Source organism: Xenopus tropicalis, chromosome 5 (genome assembly GCF_000004195.4).
Source record: "Xenopus tropicalis strain Nigerian chromosome 5, UCB_Xtro_10.0, whole genome shotgun sequence".
In the NCBI taxonomy this organism is placed as follows: domain Eukaryota; kingdom Metazoa; phylum Chordata; class Amphibia; order Anura; family Pipidae; genus Xenopus; species Xenopus tropicalis.
The window spans coordinates 163,288,488-163,307,606 of NC_030681.2; the positions used below are offsets into that span (position 1 = coordinate 163,288,488).

At 54.3% G+C, this 19,119-nt stretch overlaps 1 protein-coding gene across 2 annotated transcripts in view; it reads right to left on the minus strand.

The window, feature by feature from the left end:
• Positions 1-245: 245 nt before the first annotated feature.
• LOC100488076 (zinc finger protein 436-like) overlaps positions 246-19,119 on the minus strand; it is a 53,688-nt gene continuing 34,814 nt past the window's right edge. The window contains exons 5-8 of one of the 2 annotated variants that reach the window (XR_004222658.1): positions 12,560-12,646; positions 6,057-6,179; positions 3,571-5,055; positions 246-3,415 (exon numbers count right to left, since the gene is read on the minus strand). Coding sequence is in view for 1 of the 2 variants with exons in the window: in XM_031901965.1 (XP_031757825.1) it covers positions 3,911-5,055; positions 6,057-6,179; positions 12,560-12,646 (1,355 nt within the window). In the remaining variant the exon portion in view is untranslated. Of the gene's footprint in view, positions 5,056-6,056; positions 6,180-12,559; positions 12,647-19,119 lie in introns of both variants that reach the window. The other variant, XM_031901965.1, reaches the window with a different exon arrangement.

Here is a 19,119-nt window from a genome sequence, read left to right on the forward strand (position 1 = left end):
CCATTTGGGTGGGTTACGGTAGATGAGGAAGGCCAGTGTGTGTCTGGGTGCTGGGGGGCACAAAGCATTAAGGGGCAGCAGCGAGGGGGTTCTGATGGTTCTGCAGACACAGGATCACTTTAGTTCTGGGCTGCGGTGCCTGAGGCTGATTACCCCCCAGCAGCTAAAGGCCCATTAGGATAAATCTCCCATATACACACAGGACCGGCCGACCAACTCCCAGGAAACATCACAATGAGCCACTGAACCACGAACGGATCATTTATAAATACATTTAGTCTGTGGTATGAGCAGCAGTGCAGCCATTGCTTCTTTTCTAATCAGCGCCAAATGTTCTGACCCATTCCCAGTGTATAACAGTACCGGCTTTCCCTTTAATACAGTCGGGCCCAGAGTCCCGGTATAACGTAACGTTGGATCTATGAGCAGAGACAGGCTCACACAGGGTCAAAGTGACCCATTAAAGAACCAGCGGCACCAGCGCCTTCCCCACATTCAGGGGCAAAGGCCACAAACCCAAGAGACAAAGGCCACGTATCCCTCATTCCCATGATGCACGGCTCTACCTGCCGACCCAGTAGAAGACTACAGGCTGAGCACATTTACATCTTCCCTCTGATTTGTCATTGACAAAGGTTAAAGGTTAACTTAGTCCCCAAAGTGAATTTCATTTTCTGCAGTAAATAAGTAGGTAAGTCCCAAGTCCATCAAGTTCAACCTTTGGCTGAGAGGAACCGACCCGATGTCTGGCTGATCCGGATCTTCAGCTTCTTCTCTGTGGCTTCACTTCCCTTGTCTCTAACCAGGAAAGGAACATGATACTTGACTGGAATTCTCTCGTGCCTAATTCATTGTCTAGTTGTATGTAATTAGGTACTGACTAATTAGTGTTATTGGGACAACTGGGCTCCATGGCAGAAGGTAAGTAACAAACAAGCCAATTATAGGCGGAGAGACATCGTTTGGTACTGCATGGAGTCTTGGGATAATAGATAACAAACATGGCTGCCTCCAATGATGTCCAATAGCGGCAGCAGCAGCCTTGCCCCCTCCCACCAAGGCTTCCCATTGGACACGGCCACATTAAGCTTGGGTGCAGCTGATTGGCCATACAAACCCAGTTCCACTATACAAACCCAGTTCACAGGACCCACAATGGAGATCTTTCTGTCTCACAGTAACAGAACTAACTCTTGCCTGAGGCAGGTCTGGTGGGGAAGGGACCTGACAAACCCATTGGTTGGAGAGGTGGTACCCTATGATAGAGCCACAATACTACAATGATCCTATGATAGAGCCCCAATGATACAATCACTCAGTCTACTGCAAATTCCTGTCCACGGAGACCCCCATGGGGCTTCTTTTTATCAATAGAGGGAGGGCTGAGAAATGGCTTGTACCATTGGTCTTTCAACAGAAAAGGCCACCATAGATTCCTTTCAGCTACTCATGTCACTGATCCAACAGGGTGACACTGAGTGACCCCCCCACACACAGATGGTTGGACAATTCTATACCTGTCAGCCAGGAAGCTTTAATTTAGGAAGATGTATGTTGTACCTAGACTAACACAGTACCCTAATATTCTCTGACTTCAGTGGTAACCCCAGCGACCTGTAGGAGTAATGTTCTTGGACACCAGGCACCCTACATAGACTCCTTCCTGGGTATCAGGCACCCTACATAGACTCCTTCCTGGGTATCAGGCACCCTACATAGACTCCTTCCTGGGTATCAGGGAGCTGTAGGAGACATTGGGCACCCTTCATAGACTCCTTCCTGGGCATCAGGGAGCTGTAAGAGACATTGGCCACCCTACATAGGTTCTTTCTTGTGTATCTATTACCTGTAGGAGACATTGGGCACCCTACATAGGCTCCTCCCTGGGCATCAGGGAGCTGTAAGAGACATCAGCCACCCTACATAGGTTCTTTCCTGTGTATTGATTACCTGTAGGAGACATTGGGCACCCTACATAGGCTCCTCCCTGGGCATCAGGGAGCTGTAAGAGACATCGGCCACCCTACATAGGTTCTTTCCTGTGTATTGATTACCTGTAGGAGACATTGGGCACCCTACATAGGCTCCTCCCTGGGTATCGATGAACTAAGGAGACATCAGGCACGCTGCCTAGGCTCCACCCTGGGTATCGATGAACTAAGGAGACATCAGGCACCCTGCCTAGGCTCGTTCCTGGTATCGATGAACTAAGGAGACATCAGGCACCCTGCCTAGGCTCCACCCTGGGTATCAATGACCTGTAGGAGACATTGGGCACCCTGCCTAGGCTCGTTCCTGGGAATCAATGACCTGTAGGAGGCATTGGGCACCCTACATAGGCTCATTCCTGGGTATCAATGACCTGTAGGAGACATCAGGCACCCTGCCTAGACTCGTTCCTGGGTATCAATGACCTGTAGGAGACATTGGGCACCCTACATAGGCTCGTTACTGGGTATTGATAACCTAAGGAGACATTAGGCACCCTGCCTAGGCTCGTTCCTGGGTGTCGATGAACTAAGGAGACATTGGGCACCCTGCCTAGGCTTGTTCCTGGGTATCAATGACCTGTAGGAGACATTGGGCACCCTGCCTAGGCTCGTTCCTGGGTATCAATGACCTGTAGGAGACATTGGGCACCCTGCCTAGGCTCGTTCCTGGGTATCAATGACCTGTAGGAGACATCAGGCACCCTGCCTAGACTCGTTCCTGGGTATCAATGACCTGTAGGAGACATTGGGCACCCTACATAGGCTCGTTACTGGGTATTGATAACCTAAGGAGACATTAGGCACCCTGCCTAGGCTCGTTCCTGGGTATCGATGAACTAAGGAGACATTGGGCACCCTGCCTAGGCTTGTTCCTGGGTATCGATGACCTGTAGGAGACATTGGGAACCCTTCATAGGCTTCTTCCTGGGTATCGATGACCTGTGGGAGTTATTGGGCACCCTACATAGGCTCGTGCCTGGGTATTGAAGAGCTAAGGAGCCATCAGGAACCCTGCCTAGGCTCCTTTCTGGGTATCCATGACCTGTGGGAGTTATTTGGCACCCTACATAGGCTCGTTCCTGGGTATTGAAGACCTGTAGGAGACATCAGGCACCTTATATAGGCTCGTTCTTGGGTATCGATGAACTAAGGAGACATCAGGCACCCTGCCTAGGCTCCTTTCTGGGTATTGAAGACCTGTAGGAGACATCAGGCACCCTGCCTAGGCTCCTTTCTGGGTATCCATGACCTGTGGGAGTTATTTGGCACCCTACATAGGCTCGTTCCTGGGTATTGAAGACCTGTAGGAGACATCAGGCACCTTATATAGGCTCGTTCTTGGGTATCGATGAACTAAGGAGACATCAGGCACCCTACATAGGCTCGTTCCTGGGTATTGAAGACCTGTAGGAGACATCAGGCACCTTATATAGGCTCGTTCTTGGGTATCGATGAACTAAGGAGACATCAGGCACCCTGCCTAAGCTCCTTTCTGGGTATCCATTACCTGTGGGAGTTATTGGGCACCCTACATAGGCTCGTTCCTGGGTATTGAAGACCTGTAGGAGACATCAGGCACCTTATATAGGCTCCTTTCTAACAACTGACATTAAAGGGGCATTAAAGCTGTGTTAAAGGGCACATTTCCCATAGATGCTAAAGGGGAAAGTCTATTAAGCAACAATAAATACCAATAAAAACCTGGGAACATTCAATATCTGAATTCCATAGAAGAGGCTGAGCCTGAACGGGAAGCGTGACTGTAGAACATGTAGCCGCACATACCTGTGTACACGTGTGGGAGTACCTACCCGTAACAGACAGAAAGCTATAACCTAACAACCCGGCCAGTCACTGCTGCCTCCCCACTGGAACACTTTGGTGAGTTCATAGCAGTGCACAAAGCCATTCTGGTGGGGTCAGGAAGGTTCCTCGGTTCCACTGGAAAGCTTTGCTATGGTCTCTATAGTCTCCATGAATTCTGCACTCTGAGGAAGAAGTCCAGTTCTCCAAGTTGGGTCCCTGTTAGCCTCCGTAGAGTCATTGTACATTCGGTGCCAGAAGGAATCCATCTTGCCCACATGGACCCTATGGTGTCGCACCAGGGTGGAATGTTGGGTGAAGCTCTTGCCGCACTGTGTGCACGCGTATGGCCTGTAGCCCGTGTGGATCTGCTGATGGGCCTTCAGGTTGGAGATCTTGCTGAAGCTCTTGTGGCACACGTCGCAGGTGTAGGGCTTCTCCCCCGTGTGGATCTTCTGATGCCCCGTAAGGTGTGAGTGCTCACTGAAGCACTTGCCGCACTCGCCGCACTTGTAGGGCCTCTCGCCGGTGTGTGTCCTAATGTGGTTGCTGAGATGTCCCTTCTGGCTGAAGGTCTTGTCGCACTCCTCGCACTTGTAGGGCCGGGCTCCCGAGTGTTTGCGGCGGTGGCGCACCAGGCTGGAGTGTTGGCTGAAGCAGATGTCGCACTCGGGGCACTTGTAGGGCTTCTCCCCGGTGTGGATTCGCTGGTGCACAATAAGGTTGGAGTTCTCGCTGAAGCTCTTCTCACACACGTGGCACTTGTAGCGCTTCTCCCCTGAGTGGACGCGGAGGTGCACCGTCAGGTGGGAGTTCTCACTGAACGTTTTGTCGCACTCGCCGCACTTGAACGGTCGCTCGCCGGTGTGAATCCTCCTGTGCGCCTTGAGGTGGGAGTTCCTGGTGAAGCCTTTGCCGCACTCCGAGCAGCGGTAGCGCTTCTCCCCCATTAGCATCAGTCGCTGCTTGCTGTGCATGCTGTAGTTCTCATAGAAGCCCCGCTCGAACTCGCTGCGCGGCCTGGGCGGGTCCCTCAGGAGGAGGGCGGGGTGAGTGAAGGTGCTCAGGTACCGCTCCAGTTCCAGGGAGTTCTCCAGGGAGTAGTCAGGGGGCAGTGCCCGATTCAGTGCCAGTCCTGCCGCCTCGGCAAACAGAAACATGTTCTCCCCGTCGGCTCCGATCGAGGGCAACTGGCCGCAAGGTCTCTGAGCTTCTCCCTCGGGGGCAGAGTCTGAGCTGCAGTTACTCACGGTCTCGCACTCTGGGGGGTTAAACACAGGGAAAAATAGGTTAATCAGTATGTTTCTACTAACAGAGGGGCAAACTGTGTTGAAGGGGTAAGTAGGAAAGTGTAGGTAGGTACTGGCCGATACCCCAGATTCCCTACAAATGGGGAGGATGGTACTGGCTCTGTGCTGATTGGCTGCCTTCCATGCAGGGGGTACGACAAAGAATTATTTCTCCTCCTGCCCCCACAGTTACCCTTCCCTCCTCTCCTCCTGCCACCACAGTTACCCTCCCTCCCTCTCCCACAGTTACCCTCCCTTCCTCTCCTCCTCTCCCAACAGTTACCCTCCCTCCCTCTCCCACAGTTACCCTCCCTTCCTCTCCCACAGTTACCCTCCCTTCCTCTCCTCCTGCCCCCACAGTTACCCTCCCTTCCTCTCCTCCTGCCCCCACAGTCACCCTCCCTTCCTCTCCCACAGTTACCCTCCCTTCCTCTCCTCCGGCCCCCACAGTTACCCTCCCTTCCACTCCTCCTGCCCCCACAGTTACCCTCCCTTCCTCTCCCACAGTTATCCTCCCTTCCTCTCCTCCTGCCCCCACAGTTACCCTCCCTTCCTCTCCCACAGTTACCCTCCCTTCCTCTCCTCCTGCCCCCACAGTTACCCTCCCTTCCTCTCCCACAGTTACCCTCCCTTCCTCTCCTCCTCTCCCAACAGTTACCCTCCCTTCCTCTCCCACAGTTACCCTCCCTTCCTCTCCTCCTCTCCCTACAGTTACCCTCCCTTCCTCTCCCACAGTTACCCTCCCTTCCTCTCCCAACAGTTACCCTCCCTTCCTCTCCCACAGTTACCCTCCCTTCCTCTCCCAACAGTTACCCTCCCTTCCTCTCCCAGTTACCCTCCCTTCCTCTCCTCCTGCCCCCACAGTTACCCTCCCTTCCTCTCCCACAGTTACCCTCCCTTCCTCTCCCACAGTTACCCTCCCTTCCTCTCTTCCTGCCCCCACAGTTACCCTCCCTTCCTCTGTGTAACTCACTTATAATGGGGTCACTTTCCTGGGTAAGGTCTGGGGGCCCCACAGCCGGGCTCCCCTCCTCTCCCTCCTTCATATCCTCCTCTTTCTTCACCACCACCACAAGCTCATGTTGAACAGGAGAAGCTGCAGAGAAAGCAAAGAGAGTGAAGGGCAAGTCACGGGGGCATAATATCCCACTGAATAGGGGCACAGGGGTAACTGGGAAAGAGCCTCCTGTTTGGCCACTAATGGATCAGTTCTAAGTGGAGACCCAGGGGCTGGATATGGACCCCATGTTCTTCCTATGGCTCCCAGGGGCTGGATATGGGCCCCAAGTCATTCCTATGGCTCCCAGGAGCCAGATTTGGGCCCCAAGTCATTCCTGTGGCGACAGTCTGTCCTTGGCAAATGATCAAGGAGAGGATAATCCCTTAATTGTTTTCTGCTTCACCCAGTTTCAAGGAGAAGTTAATCCCCTAACTGCCTTCTATTTCACCCAGTTTCAAGGAGAAGTTAATCCCCTAACTGCCTTCTATTTCACCCAGTTTCAAGGAGAAGTTAATCCCCTAACTGCCTCCTATTTCACCCAGTTTCAAGGAGAAGTTAATCCCCTAACTGCCTCCTATTTCACCCAGTTTCAAGGAGAAGTTAACCCCCTACCTCTCTTCTATTTCACCCAGTTTCAAGGAGAAGTTAACCCCCTACCTCTCTTCTATTTCCCCCAGTTTCAAGGAGAAGCTAATCCCCTAACTGCCTCCTATTTCACCCAGTTTCAAGGACAAGTTAATCCCCTAACTGCCTCCTATTTCACCCAGTTTCAAGGAGAAGTTAATCCCCTAACTGCCTCCTATTTCACCCAGTTTCAAGGAGAAGTTAATCCCCTACCTCTCTTCTATTTCACCCAGTTTCAAGGAGAAGTTAACCCCCTACCTCTCTTCTATTTCACCCAGTTTCAAGGAGAAGTTAATCCCCTAACTGCCTCCTATTTCACCCAGTTTCAAGGAGAAGTTAATCCCCTAACTGCCTCCTATTTCACCCAGTTTCAAGGAGAAGTTAATCCCCTAACTGCCTCCTATTTCACCCAGTTTCAAGGAGAAGTTAATCCCCTACCACTCTTCTATTTCACCCAGTTTCAAGGAGAAGTTAACCCCCTACCTCTCTTCTATTTCACCCAGTTTCAAGGAGAAGTTAATCCCCTAACTGCCTCCTATTTCACCCAGTTTCAAGGAGAAGTTAATCCCCTAACTGCCTCCTATTTCACCCAGTTTCAAGGAGAAGCTAATCCCCTAACTGCCTCCTATTTCACCCAGTTTCAAGGAGAAGTCAACCCCCTACCTCTCTTCTATTTCTCCCAGTTTCAAGGAGAAGTTAATCCCCTAACTGCCTCCTATTTCACCCAGTTTCAAGGAGAAGTTAACCCCCTACCTCTCTTCTATTTCACCCAGTTTCAAGGAGAAGTTAATCCCCTAACTGCCTCCTATTTCACCCAGTTTCAAGGAGAAGTTAATCCCCTAACTGCCTCCTATTTCACCCAGTTTCAAGGAGAAGTTAATCCCCTAACTGCCTCCTATTTCACCCAGTTTCAAGGAGAAGTTAACCCCCTACCTCTCTTCTATTTCACCCAGTTTCAAGGAGAAGTTAACCCCCTACCTCTCTTCTATTTCCCCCAGTTTCAAGGAGAAGCTAATCCCCTAACTGCCTCCTATTTCACCCAGTTTCAAGGACAAGTTAATCCCCTAACTGCCTCCTATTTCACCCAGTTTCAAGGAGAAGTTAATCCCCTAACTGCCTCCTATTTCACCCAGTTTCAAGGAGAAGTTAATCTCCTACCTCTCTTCTATTTCACCCAGTTTCAAGGAGAAGTTAACCCCCTACCTCTCTTCTATTTCACCCAGTTTCAAGGAGAAGTTAATCCCCTAACTGCCTCCTATTTCACCCAGTTTCAAGGAGAAGTTAATCCCCTAACTGCCTCCTATTTCACCCAGTTTCAAGGAGAAGTTAATCCCCTAACTGCCTCCTATTTCACCCAGTTTCAAGGAGAAGTTAATCCCCTACCACTCTTCTATTTCACCCAGTTTCAAGGAGAAGTTAACCCCCCTACCTCTCTTCTATTTCACCCAGTTTCAAGGAGAAGTTAATCCCCTAACTGCCTCCTATTTCACCCCAGTTTCAAGGAGAAGTTAATCCCCTAACTGCCTCCTATTTCACCCAGTTTCAAGGAGAAGCTAATCCCCTAACTGCCTCCTATTTCACCCAGTTCAAGGAGAAGTCAACCCCTACCTCTCTTCTATTTCTCCCAGTTTCAAGGAGAAGTTAATCCCCCTAACTGCCTCCTATTTCACCCAGTTTCAAGGAGAAGTTAACCCCCTACCTCTCTTCTATTTCACCCAGTTTCAAGGAGAAGTTAATCCCCTAACTGCCTCCTATTTCACCCAGTTTCAAGGAGAAGTTAATCCCCTAACTGCCTCCTATTTCACCCAGTTTCAAGGAGAAGTTAATCCCCTAACTGCCTCCTATTTCACCCAGTTTCAAGGAGAAGTTAATCCCTACCTCTCTTCTATTTCACCCAGTTTCAAGGAGAAGTTAACCCCCTACCTCTCTTCTATTTCACCCAGTTTCAAGGACAAGTTAATCCCCTAACTGCACCTATTTCACCCAGTTTCAAGGAGAAGTTAATCCCCTAACTGCCTCCTATTTCACCCAGTTTCAAGGAGAAGCTAATCCCCTAACTGCCTCCTATTTCACCCAGTTTCAAGGAGAAGTTAATCCCCTACCTCTCTTCTATTTCACCCAGTTTTCAAGGAGAAGTTAACCCCTACCTCTCTTCTATTTCACCCAGTTTCAAGGAGAAGTTAATCCCCTAACTGCCTCCTATTTCACCCAGTTTCAAGGAGAAGTTAATCCCCTAACTGCCTCCTATTTCACCCATTTTCAAGGAGAAGTTAATCCCCTAACTGCCTCCTATTTCACCCAGTTTCAAGGAGAAGTCAACCCCCTACTCTCTTCTATTTCACCCAGTTTCAAGGAGAAGTTAACCCCCTAACTGCCTCCTATTTCACCCAGTTTTCAAGGAGAAGTTAACCCCCTACCTCTCTTCTATTTCACCCAGTTTCAAGGAGAAAGTTAATCCCCTAACTGCCTCCTATTTCACCCAGTTTCAAGGAGAAGTCAACCCCCTACCTCTCTTCTATTTCACCCAGTTTCAAGGAGAAGTTAACCCCTAACTTCCTCCTATTTCACCCAGTTTCAAGGAGAAGTTAACCCCCCACCTCTCTTCTATTTCACCCAGTTTCAAGGAGAAGTTAATCCCCTAACTGCCTCCTATTTCACCCAGTTTCAAGGAGAAGTTAACCCCCTACCTCTCTTCTATTTCACCCAGTTTCAAGGACAAGTTAATCCCCTAACTGCCTCCTATTTCACCCAGTTTCAAGGAGAAGTTAATCCCCTAACTGCCTCCTATTTCACCCAGTTTCAAGGAGAAGTTAACCCCCTACCTCTCTTCTATTTCACCCAGTTTCAAGGACAAGTTAATCCCCTAACTGCCTCCTATTTCACCCAGTTTCAAGGAGAAGTTAATCCCCTAACTGCCTCCTATTTCACCCAGTTTCAAGGAGAAGTTAACCCCCTACCTCTCTTCTATTTCACCCAGTTTCAAGGAGAAGTTAATCCCCTAACTGCCTCCTATTTCACCCAGTTTCAAGGAGAAGTTAACCCCCTACCTCTCTTCTATTTCACCCAGTTTCAAGGAGAAGTTAATCCCCTAACTGCCTCCTATTTCACCCAGTTTCAAGGAGAAGTTAATCCCCTAACTGCCTCCTATTTCACCCAGTTTCAAGGAGAAGTTAACCCCCTACCTCTCTTCTATTTCACCCAGTTTCAAGGAGAAGTTAATCCCCTAACTGCCTCGTATTTCACCCAGTTTCAAGGAGAAGTTAATCCCCTAACTGCCTCCTATTTCACCCAGTTTCAAGGAGAAGTCAACCCCCTACCTCTCTTCTATTTCACCCAGTTTCAAGGAGAAGTTAATCCCCTAACTGCCTCCTATTTCACCCAGTTTCAAGGAGAAGTTAATCCCCTAAACTGCCTCGTATTTCACCCAGTTTCAAGGAGAAGTTAATTCCCTAACTGCCTCCTATTTCACCCAGTTTCAAAGGAGAAGTTAATCCCCTACCTCTCTTCTATTTCACCCAGTTTCAAGAGAAGTTAATCCCCTAACTGCCTCCTATTTTCACCCAGTTTCAAGGAGAAGTTAACCCCGTACCTCTCTTCTATTTCACCCAGTTTCAAGGAGAAGTTAACCCCCTACCTCTCTTCTATTTCACCCAGTTTCAAGGAGAAGTTAATCCCCTAACTGCCTCCTATTTCACCCAGTTTCAAGGAGAAGTTAATCCCCTAACTGCCTCCTATTTCACCCAGTTTCAAGGAGAAGTTAATCCCCTACCTCTCTTCTATTTCACCCAGTTTCAAGGAGAAGTTAATCCCCTAACTGCCTCCTATTTCACCCAGTTTCAAGGAGAAGTTAACCCCGTACCTCTCTTCTATTTCACCCAGTTTCAAGGAGAAGTTAACCCCCTACCTCTATTCTATTTCACCCAGTTTCAAGGAGAAGTTAACCCCCTACCTCTCTTCTATTTCACCCAGTTTCAAGGAGAAGTTAATCCCCTAACTGCCTCCTATTTCACCCAGTTTCAAGGAGAAGTTAACCCCCTACCTCTCTTCTATTTCACCCAGTTTCAAGGAGAAGTTAATCCCCTAACTGCCTCCTATTTCACCCAGTTTCAAGGAGAAGTTAATCCCCTAACTGCCTCCTATTTCACCCAGTTTCAAGTGAAACTTAAACCCATTTTTGTTTTTCAAGAATGAGTGCCAAAATGGCTGCCGGAGCACTTCCTGTTTGGGAAAAATAAATGAATCTCCATTTAAACTCAGATTTTTTGAGTTGTAACGATACTCTATTCAGGCATTATTGTGACATTTTAGGGTCGAGTTTAATTGGAATTGATACCGTGTTGCGTTTATACGAGTGTTAGTAAATGTGGCCCTTACTGTGCAGAAGAAGATGAACGACCAAACGGCCCCACGTCCCACTCACATCTAATTCTCTCCCTTGTTTGTAAGGTGGGAATAAAGTGGGGGTACAGCGCCCCCCCAAGGCAGCGCAACCCCGGCCCCGTGCCTGATAAAGACTGGAGGCATTTTCCTTTCTTACATCTTACTATTAACCCTTAGTGGGCAAGTCATTGGCATTTGATGCAAACTGTTCCGGGGGGGGGGTATTTCTACAACTCACGGTTAATCTCCATCAGATTCATTTCCTTTGTTACACGCCAATAACCAACTATTAGTAAAGTTACAAAAGAAATGGCCGACCTCCTTACACACAGGCTGAATGTGAGCTTTAGGCAAGATGTTTCTACCCCCATATGTAATAAAGGGCACTAAGTTTGCCCAGGAGCAGTAACCCATAGCAACCAATAAGATGTTTGCTTTAAATCAGGTGACCAGTGAATGCTTCCAGCTGATTGGTTGCTACGGGTTACTGCTCCTGGGCATTTTATTACATAACCCCCTTTATGTCTTTTAAGCTAAATGTACCTCACTGTCATCACCTGAAATTCCACCTGTTTGGAAAACGTATAAAACGTTATTTTATTTCCCTCCATCTTTCAATGGACGTTAGAAATGATATGAAACCTTTTCTTATTGGCTTTTCAACTCACATTCTCATCAATGGATAAAACCTCATTGTCCCTCCATAGAAATGGGGCTCAGTCATTAGTGAGGGGTTATTACCTGCAGGAATAGGCCCCGCCCCTCTGTATGCCTATGATAGGCCGGATCTCTGCTATTGGTACATTTAGATATCACTTTCCGAGGGTTCAAACATTTAAGCAGCTTTGTCATGAAGTTGTGTATTTGGGAAAATGTCGATAACGATTCAGGACAAAGTAATATGAAGCTCGGACTCCCTACATATCATGTGACTTGTGGGGGAAGCCCCGCCCCTGCTTTGGGTAATTAGAGACAGTCGGTAAAAGGTTAATTCAGTATATTAGGAAATTATTATATCCGGTAACGACACTAACGAGACTTTGTTTTCATTGTGACTACAGACCTGCCAGTCTGGCACCAGTATAATATGTAACGTAGCAGCTCATTGGCCCCTGGGGGAACAGTCTGACTGCGCCCCACAAATGTGTATAATACACTCTCGGCGCCATTACCTCTCTCATTGGCCCCTGGGGGAACAGTCTGACTGCGCCCCACAAATGTGTATAATACACTCTCAGCGCCATTACCTCTCTCATTGGCCCCTGGGGGAACAGTCTGACTGCGCCCCACAAATGTGTATAATACACTCTCGGCGCCATTACCTCTCTCATTGGCCCCTGGGGGAACAGTCTGACTGCGCCCCACAAATGTGTATAATACACTCTCGGCGCCATTACCTCTCTCATTGGCCCCTGGGGGAACAGTCTGACTGCGCCCCACAAATGTGTATAATACACTCTCGGCGCCATTACCTCTCTCATTGGCCTCCGGTTCGGAGTAATAGGCATCGCCATCTTGTCGCAGTTTCATTGGATGCTCAGGTTTCCGTGTGCGGCTTCCTGTCAGCAGAAAAAATAAACTATTCAGTGGAAGTGAAAAATGATTGGCTGCTGCATCACATGACCCACCAGCCACACTTACCCCTCACTCCCCCCCACACAGGCGCCTCTGTGCCTCACACTTACCCCTCACTCCCCCCCACACAGGCGCCTCTGTGCCTCACACTTACCCCTCACTCCCCCCCACACAAGGCGCCTCTGTGCCTCACACTTACCCCTCACTCCCCCACAACACAGGCGCCTCTGTGCCTCACACTTACCCCTCACTCCCCCACACAGGCGCCTCTGTGCCTCACACTTCCCCCTCACTCCCCCACACAGGCGCCTCTGTGCCTCACACTTACCCCTCACTCCCCCCCACACAGGCGCCTCTGTGCCTCACACTTACCCCTCACTCCCCCCCCACACAGGCGCCTCTGTGCCTCACACTTACCCTCACTCCCCCACACAGGCGCCTCTGTGCCTCACACTTACCCTCACTCCCCCCACACAGGCGCCTCTGTGCCTCACACTTACCCCTTACTCCCCCCACACAGGCGCCTCTGTGCTCACACTTACCCTCACTCCCCCCCACACAGGCGCCTCTGTGCCTCAACACTTACCCCTCACTCCCCCCCACACACAGGCGCCTCTGTGCCTCACACTTACCCCCTCACTCCCCCACACAGTGGCCTCTGTGGCCTCAACACCTATACCCCCCTCACTTCCCCCCCCCCACACAGGCGCCTCGTGCCTCACACTTACCCCTCACTCCCCCCCCACACACAGGCGCCTCTGTGCCTCACACTTACCCCTCACTCCCCCCCCACACAGGCGCCTCTGTGCCTCACCTACCCCTCACTCCCCCCACACAGGCGCCTCTGTGCCTCAACTACCCTCACTCCCCCCACACACGGCGCCTCTGTGCCTCACACTTACCCCTCACTCCCCCCCCACACAGGCGCCTCTGTGCCTCACACTTACCCCTCACTCCCCCCCACAGGCCGCCTCTGTGCCTTCACACTTACCCCTCACTCCCCCACAACAGGCGCCTCTGTGCTCACACTTACCCCTCACTCCCCCCACACAGGCGCCTCTGTGCCTCACACTTACCCCTCACTCCCCCCCACACAGGCGCCTCTGTGCCTCACACTTACCCCTCACTCCCCCCCACAGGCGCCTCTGTGCCTCACACTTACCCTCACTCCCCCCCCACACAGGCGCCTCTGTGCCTCACACTTACCCTCCACTCCCCCCCACACAGGCGCCTCTGTGCCTCACACTTACCCCTCACTCCCCCCACACAGGCGCCTCTGTGCCTCACACTTACCCCTCACTCCCCCCCACACAGGCGCCTCTGTGCCTCACACTTACCCCTCACTCCCCCACACACACAGGCGCCTCTGTGCCTCACACTTACCCCTCACTCCCCCCCACACAAGGCGCCTCTGTGCCTCACACTTACCCTCACTCCCCCACACAGGCGCCTCTGTGCCTCACAACTTACCCCTCACTCCCCCCCACACAGGCGCCTCTGTGCCTCACACTTACCCTCACTCCCCACACAAGGCACCTCTGTGCCTCACACTTACCCCTCACTCCCCCCCACACAGGCGCCTCTGTGCCTCACACTTACCCCTCCACTCCCCCCCCACACAGGCGCCTCTGTGCCTCACACTTACCCCTCACTCCCCCACACAGGCGCCTCTGTGCCTCACACTTACCCCTCACTCCCCCCCACACAGGCGCCTCTGTGCCTCACACTTACCCCTCACTCCCCCCCACACAGGCGCCTCTGTGCCTCACACTTACCCCTCACTCCCCCCCACAGGCGCCTCTGTGCCTCACAACTTACCCCTCACTCCCCCCCACACAGGCGCCTCTGTGCCTCACACTTACCCCTCACTCCCCCCCACACAGGCGCCTCTGTGCCTCACACTTACCCCTCACTCCCCCCCACACAGGCGCCTCTGTGCCTCACACTTACCCCTCACTCCCCCACACACACAGGCGCCTCTGTGCCTCACACTTACCCCTCACTCCCCCCCCCCACACAGGCGCCTCTGTGCCTCACACTTACCCCTCACTCCCCCCACACAGGCGCCTCTGTGCCTCACACTTACCCTCACTCCCCCACACACAGGCGCCTCTGTGCCTCACACTTACCCCTCACCCCCCCCACACAGGCGCCTCTGTGCCTCACACTTACCCCTCACTCCCCCACCACAGGCGCCTCTGTGCCTCACACTTACCCCTCACTCCCCCCCACACAGGCGCCTCTGTGCCTCACACTTACCCCTCACTCCCCCACACAGGCACCTCTGTGCCTCACACTTACCCCTCACTCCCCCCCCACACAGGCGCCTCTTGTGCCTCACACTTACCCCTCACTCCCCCCACACAGGCGCCTCTGTGGCCTCACACTTACCCTCACTCCCCCCACACAGGCGCCTCTGTGCCTCACACTTACCCCTCACTCCCCCCACACAGGCGCCTCGTGCCTCACACTTACCCTCACTCCCCCCACACAGGCGCCTCTGTGCCTCACACTTACCCCTCACTCCCCCCCACAGGCGCCTCTGTGCCTCACACTTACCCCTCACTCCCCCCCACAGGCGCCTCTTGTGCCTCACACTTACCCCTCACTCCCCCCCACACAGGCGCCTCTGTGCCTCACACTTACCCTCACTCCCCCCCACACAGGCGCCTCTTGTGCCTCACACCTTACCCCTCACTCCCCCCCCACACAGGCGCCTCTGTGCCTCACACTTACCCCTCACTCCCCCCCACACAGGCGCCTCTGTGCCTCACACTTACCCCTCACTCCCCACACACACAGGCGCCTCTGTGCCTCACACTTACCCTCACTCCCCCCCCACACAGGCGCCTCTGTGCCTCACACTTACCCCTCACTCCCCCCACACAGGCGCCTCTGTGCCTCACACTTACCCCTCACTCCCCCCACACAGGCGCCTCTGTGCCTCACACTTACCCCTCACTCCCTCCCCACACAGGCGCCTCTGTGCCTCACACTTACCCCTCACTCCCGCCCCACACAGGCGCCTCTGTGCCTCACACTTACCCCTCACTCCCCCCACACAGGCGCCTCTGGCTCCACTTACCCCTCACTCCCCCCACACAGGCGCCTCTGTGCCTCACACTTACCCCTCACTCCCCCACACAGGCGCCTCTGTGCCTCACACTTACCCCTCACTCCCCCCCACACAGGCGCCTCTGTGCCTCACACTTACCCCTCACTCCCCCCACACAGGCGCCTCTGTGCCTCACACTTACCCCTCACTCCCCCCCCACACAGGCGCCTCTGTGCCTCACACTTACCCCTCACTCCCCCCCACACAGGCGCCTCTGTGCCTCACACTTACCCCTCACTCCCCCACACAGGCGCCTCTGTGCCTCACACTTACCCCTCACTCCCCCCCACACAGGCGCCTCTGTGGCCTCACACTTACCCCTCACTCCCCCCCACACAGGCGCTCTGTGCCTCACACTTACCCCTCACTCCCCCCCACACAGGCGCCTCTGTGCCTCAACACTTACCCTCACTCCCCCCCCACACAGGCGCCTCTGTGCCTCACACTTACCCCTCACTCCCCCACACACACAGGCGCCTCTGTGCCTCACACTTACCCCTCACTCCCCCACACAGGTGCCTCTGTGCCTCACACTTACCCCTCACTCCCCCACACACAGGCGCCTCTGTGCCTCACACTTACCCCTCACTCCCCCACACACAGGCGCCTCTGTGCCTCACACTTACCCCTCACTCCCCCACACACAGGCGCCTCTGTGCCTCACACTTACCCCTCACTCCCCCACACACAGGCGCCTCTGTGCCTCACACTTACCCCTCACTCCCCCACACAGGCGCCTCTGTGCCTCACACTTACCCCTCACTCCCCCACACACAGGCGCCTCTGTGCCTCACACTTACCCCTCACTCCCCCACACACAGGCGCCTCTGTGCCTCACACTTACCCCTCACTCCCCCACACAGGTGCCTCTGTGCCTCACACTTACCCCTCACTCCCCCCCACACAGGCGCCTCTGTGCCTCACACTTACCCTCACTCCCCCCCACACAGGCGCCTCTGTGCCTCACACTTACCCCTCACTCCCCCCCACACAGGCGCCTCTGTGCCTCACACTTACCCCTCACTCCCCCCCACACACAGGCGCCTCTGTGCCTCACACTTACCCCTCACTCCCCCCCCACACAGGCGCCTCTGTGCCTCACACTTACCCCTCACTCCCCCCCACAGGCGCCTCTGTGCCTCACACTTACCCCTCACTCCCCCCCACACAGGCGCCTCTGTGCCTCACACTTACCCTCACTCCCCCCACACAGGCGCCTCTGTGCCTCACACTTACCCCTCACTCCCCCCCACACAGGCGCCTCTGTGCCTCACACTTACCCCTCACTCCCCCCCACACAGGCGCCTCTGTGCCTCACACTTACCCCTCACTCCCCCCCACACAGGCGCCTCTGTGCCTCACACTTACCCCTCACTCCCCCCCACACAGGCGCCTCTGTGCCTCACACTTACCCCTCACTCCCCCCCCACACAGGCGCCTCTGTGCCTCACACTTACCCCTCACTCCCCCACACAGGCGCCTCTGTGCCTCACACTTACCCCTCACTCCCCCCCACACAGGCGCCTCTGTGCCTCACACTTACCCTCACTCCCCCCCCACACAGGCGCCTCTGTGCCTCACACTTACCCCTCACTCCCCACACAGGCGCCTCTGTGCCTCACACTTACCCCTCACTCCCCCCCACACAGGCGCCTCTGTGCCTCACACTTACCCCTCACTCCCCCACACACAGGCGCCTCTGTGCCTCACACTTACCCCTCACTCCCCCACACACACAGGCACCTCTGTGCCTCACACTTACCCCTCACTCCCCCACACAGGCGCCTCTGTGCCTCACACTTACCCCTCACTCCCCCACACACAGGCGCCTCTGTGCCTCACACTTACCCCTCACTCCCCCACACACACAGGCACCTCTGTGCCTCACACTTACCCCTCACTCCCCCACACACAGGCGCCTCTGTGCCTCACACTTACCCCTCACTCCCCCCCACACAGGCGCCTCTGTGCCTCACACTTACCCCTCACTCCCCCCCACACAGGCGCCTCTGTGCCTCACACTTACCCCTCACTCCCCCACACAGGCGCCTCTGTGCCTCACACTTACCCCTCACTCCCCCCCACACAGGCGCCTCTGTGCCTCACACTTACCCCTCACTCCCCCCCACACAGGCGCCTCTGTGCCTCACACTTACCCCTCACTCCCCCCCACACAGGCGCCTCTGTGCCTCACACTTACCCCTCACTCCCCCACACACACAGGCGCCTCTGTGCCTCACACTTACCCCTCACTCCCCCACACACAGGCGCCTCTGTGCCTCACACTTACCCCTCACTCCCCCCCACACAGGCGCCTCTGTGCCTCACACTTACCCCTCACTCCCCCACACACAGGCGCCTCTGTGCCTCACACTTACCCCTCACTCCCCCACACACAGGCGCCTCTGTGCCTCACACTTACCCCTCACTCCCCCCCACACAGGCGCCTCTGTGCCTCACACTTACCCCTCACTCCCCCACACAGGCGCCTCTGTGCCTCACACTTACCCTCACTCCCCCCCACACAGGCGCCTCTGTGCCTCACACTTACCCTCACTCCCCCCCACAGGCGCCTCTGTGCCTCACACTTACCCCTCACTCCCCCACAACAGGCGCCTCTGTGCCTCACACTTACCCCTCACTCCCCACACACACAGGCGCCTCTGTGCCTCACACTTACCCTCACTCCCCCCCACACAGGCGCCTCTGTGCCTCACACTTACCCCTCACTCCCCCCACACAGGCGCCTCTGTGCCTCACACTTACCCCTCACTCCCCCACACAGGCACCTCTGTGCCTCACACTTACCCCTCACTCCCACACAGGCGCCTCTGTGCCTCACACTTACCCCTCACTCCCCCACACAGGCGCCTCTGTGCCTCACACTTACCCCTCACTCCCCCACACAGGCGCCTCTGTGCCTCACACTTACCCCTCACTCCCCCCCACACAGGCGCCTCTGTGCCTCACACTTACCCCTCACTCCCCCCACACAGGCGCCTCTGTGCCTCACACTTACCCCTCACTCCCCCACACAGGCGCCTCTGTGCCTCACACTTACCCCTCACTCCCCCACACAGGCGCCTCTGTGCCTCACACTTACCCCTCACTCCCCCCCACACAGGCGCCTCTGTGCCTCACACTTACCCCTCACTCCCCCACACACACAGGCGCCTCTGTGCCTCACACTTACCCCTCACTCCCCCCCACACAGGCGCCTCTGTGCCTCACACTTACCCCTCACTCCCCCCCACACAGGCGCCTCTGTGCCTCACACTTACCCCTCACTCCCCCCCACACAGGCGCCTCTGTGCCTCACACTTACCCCTCACTCCCCCCCAC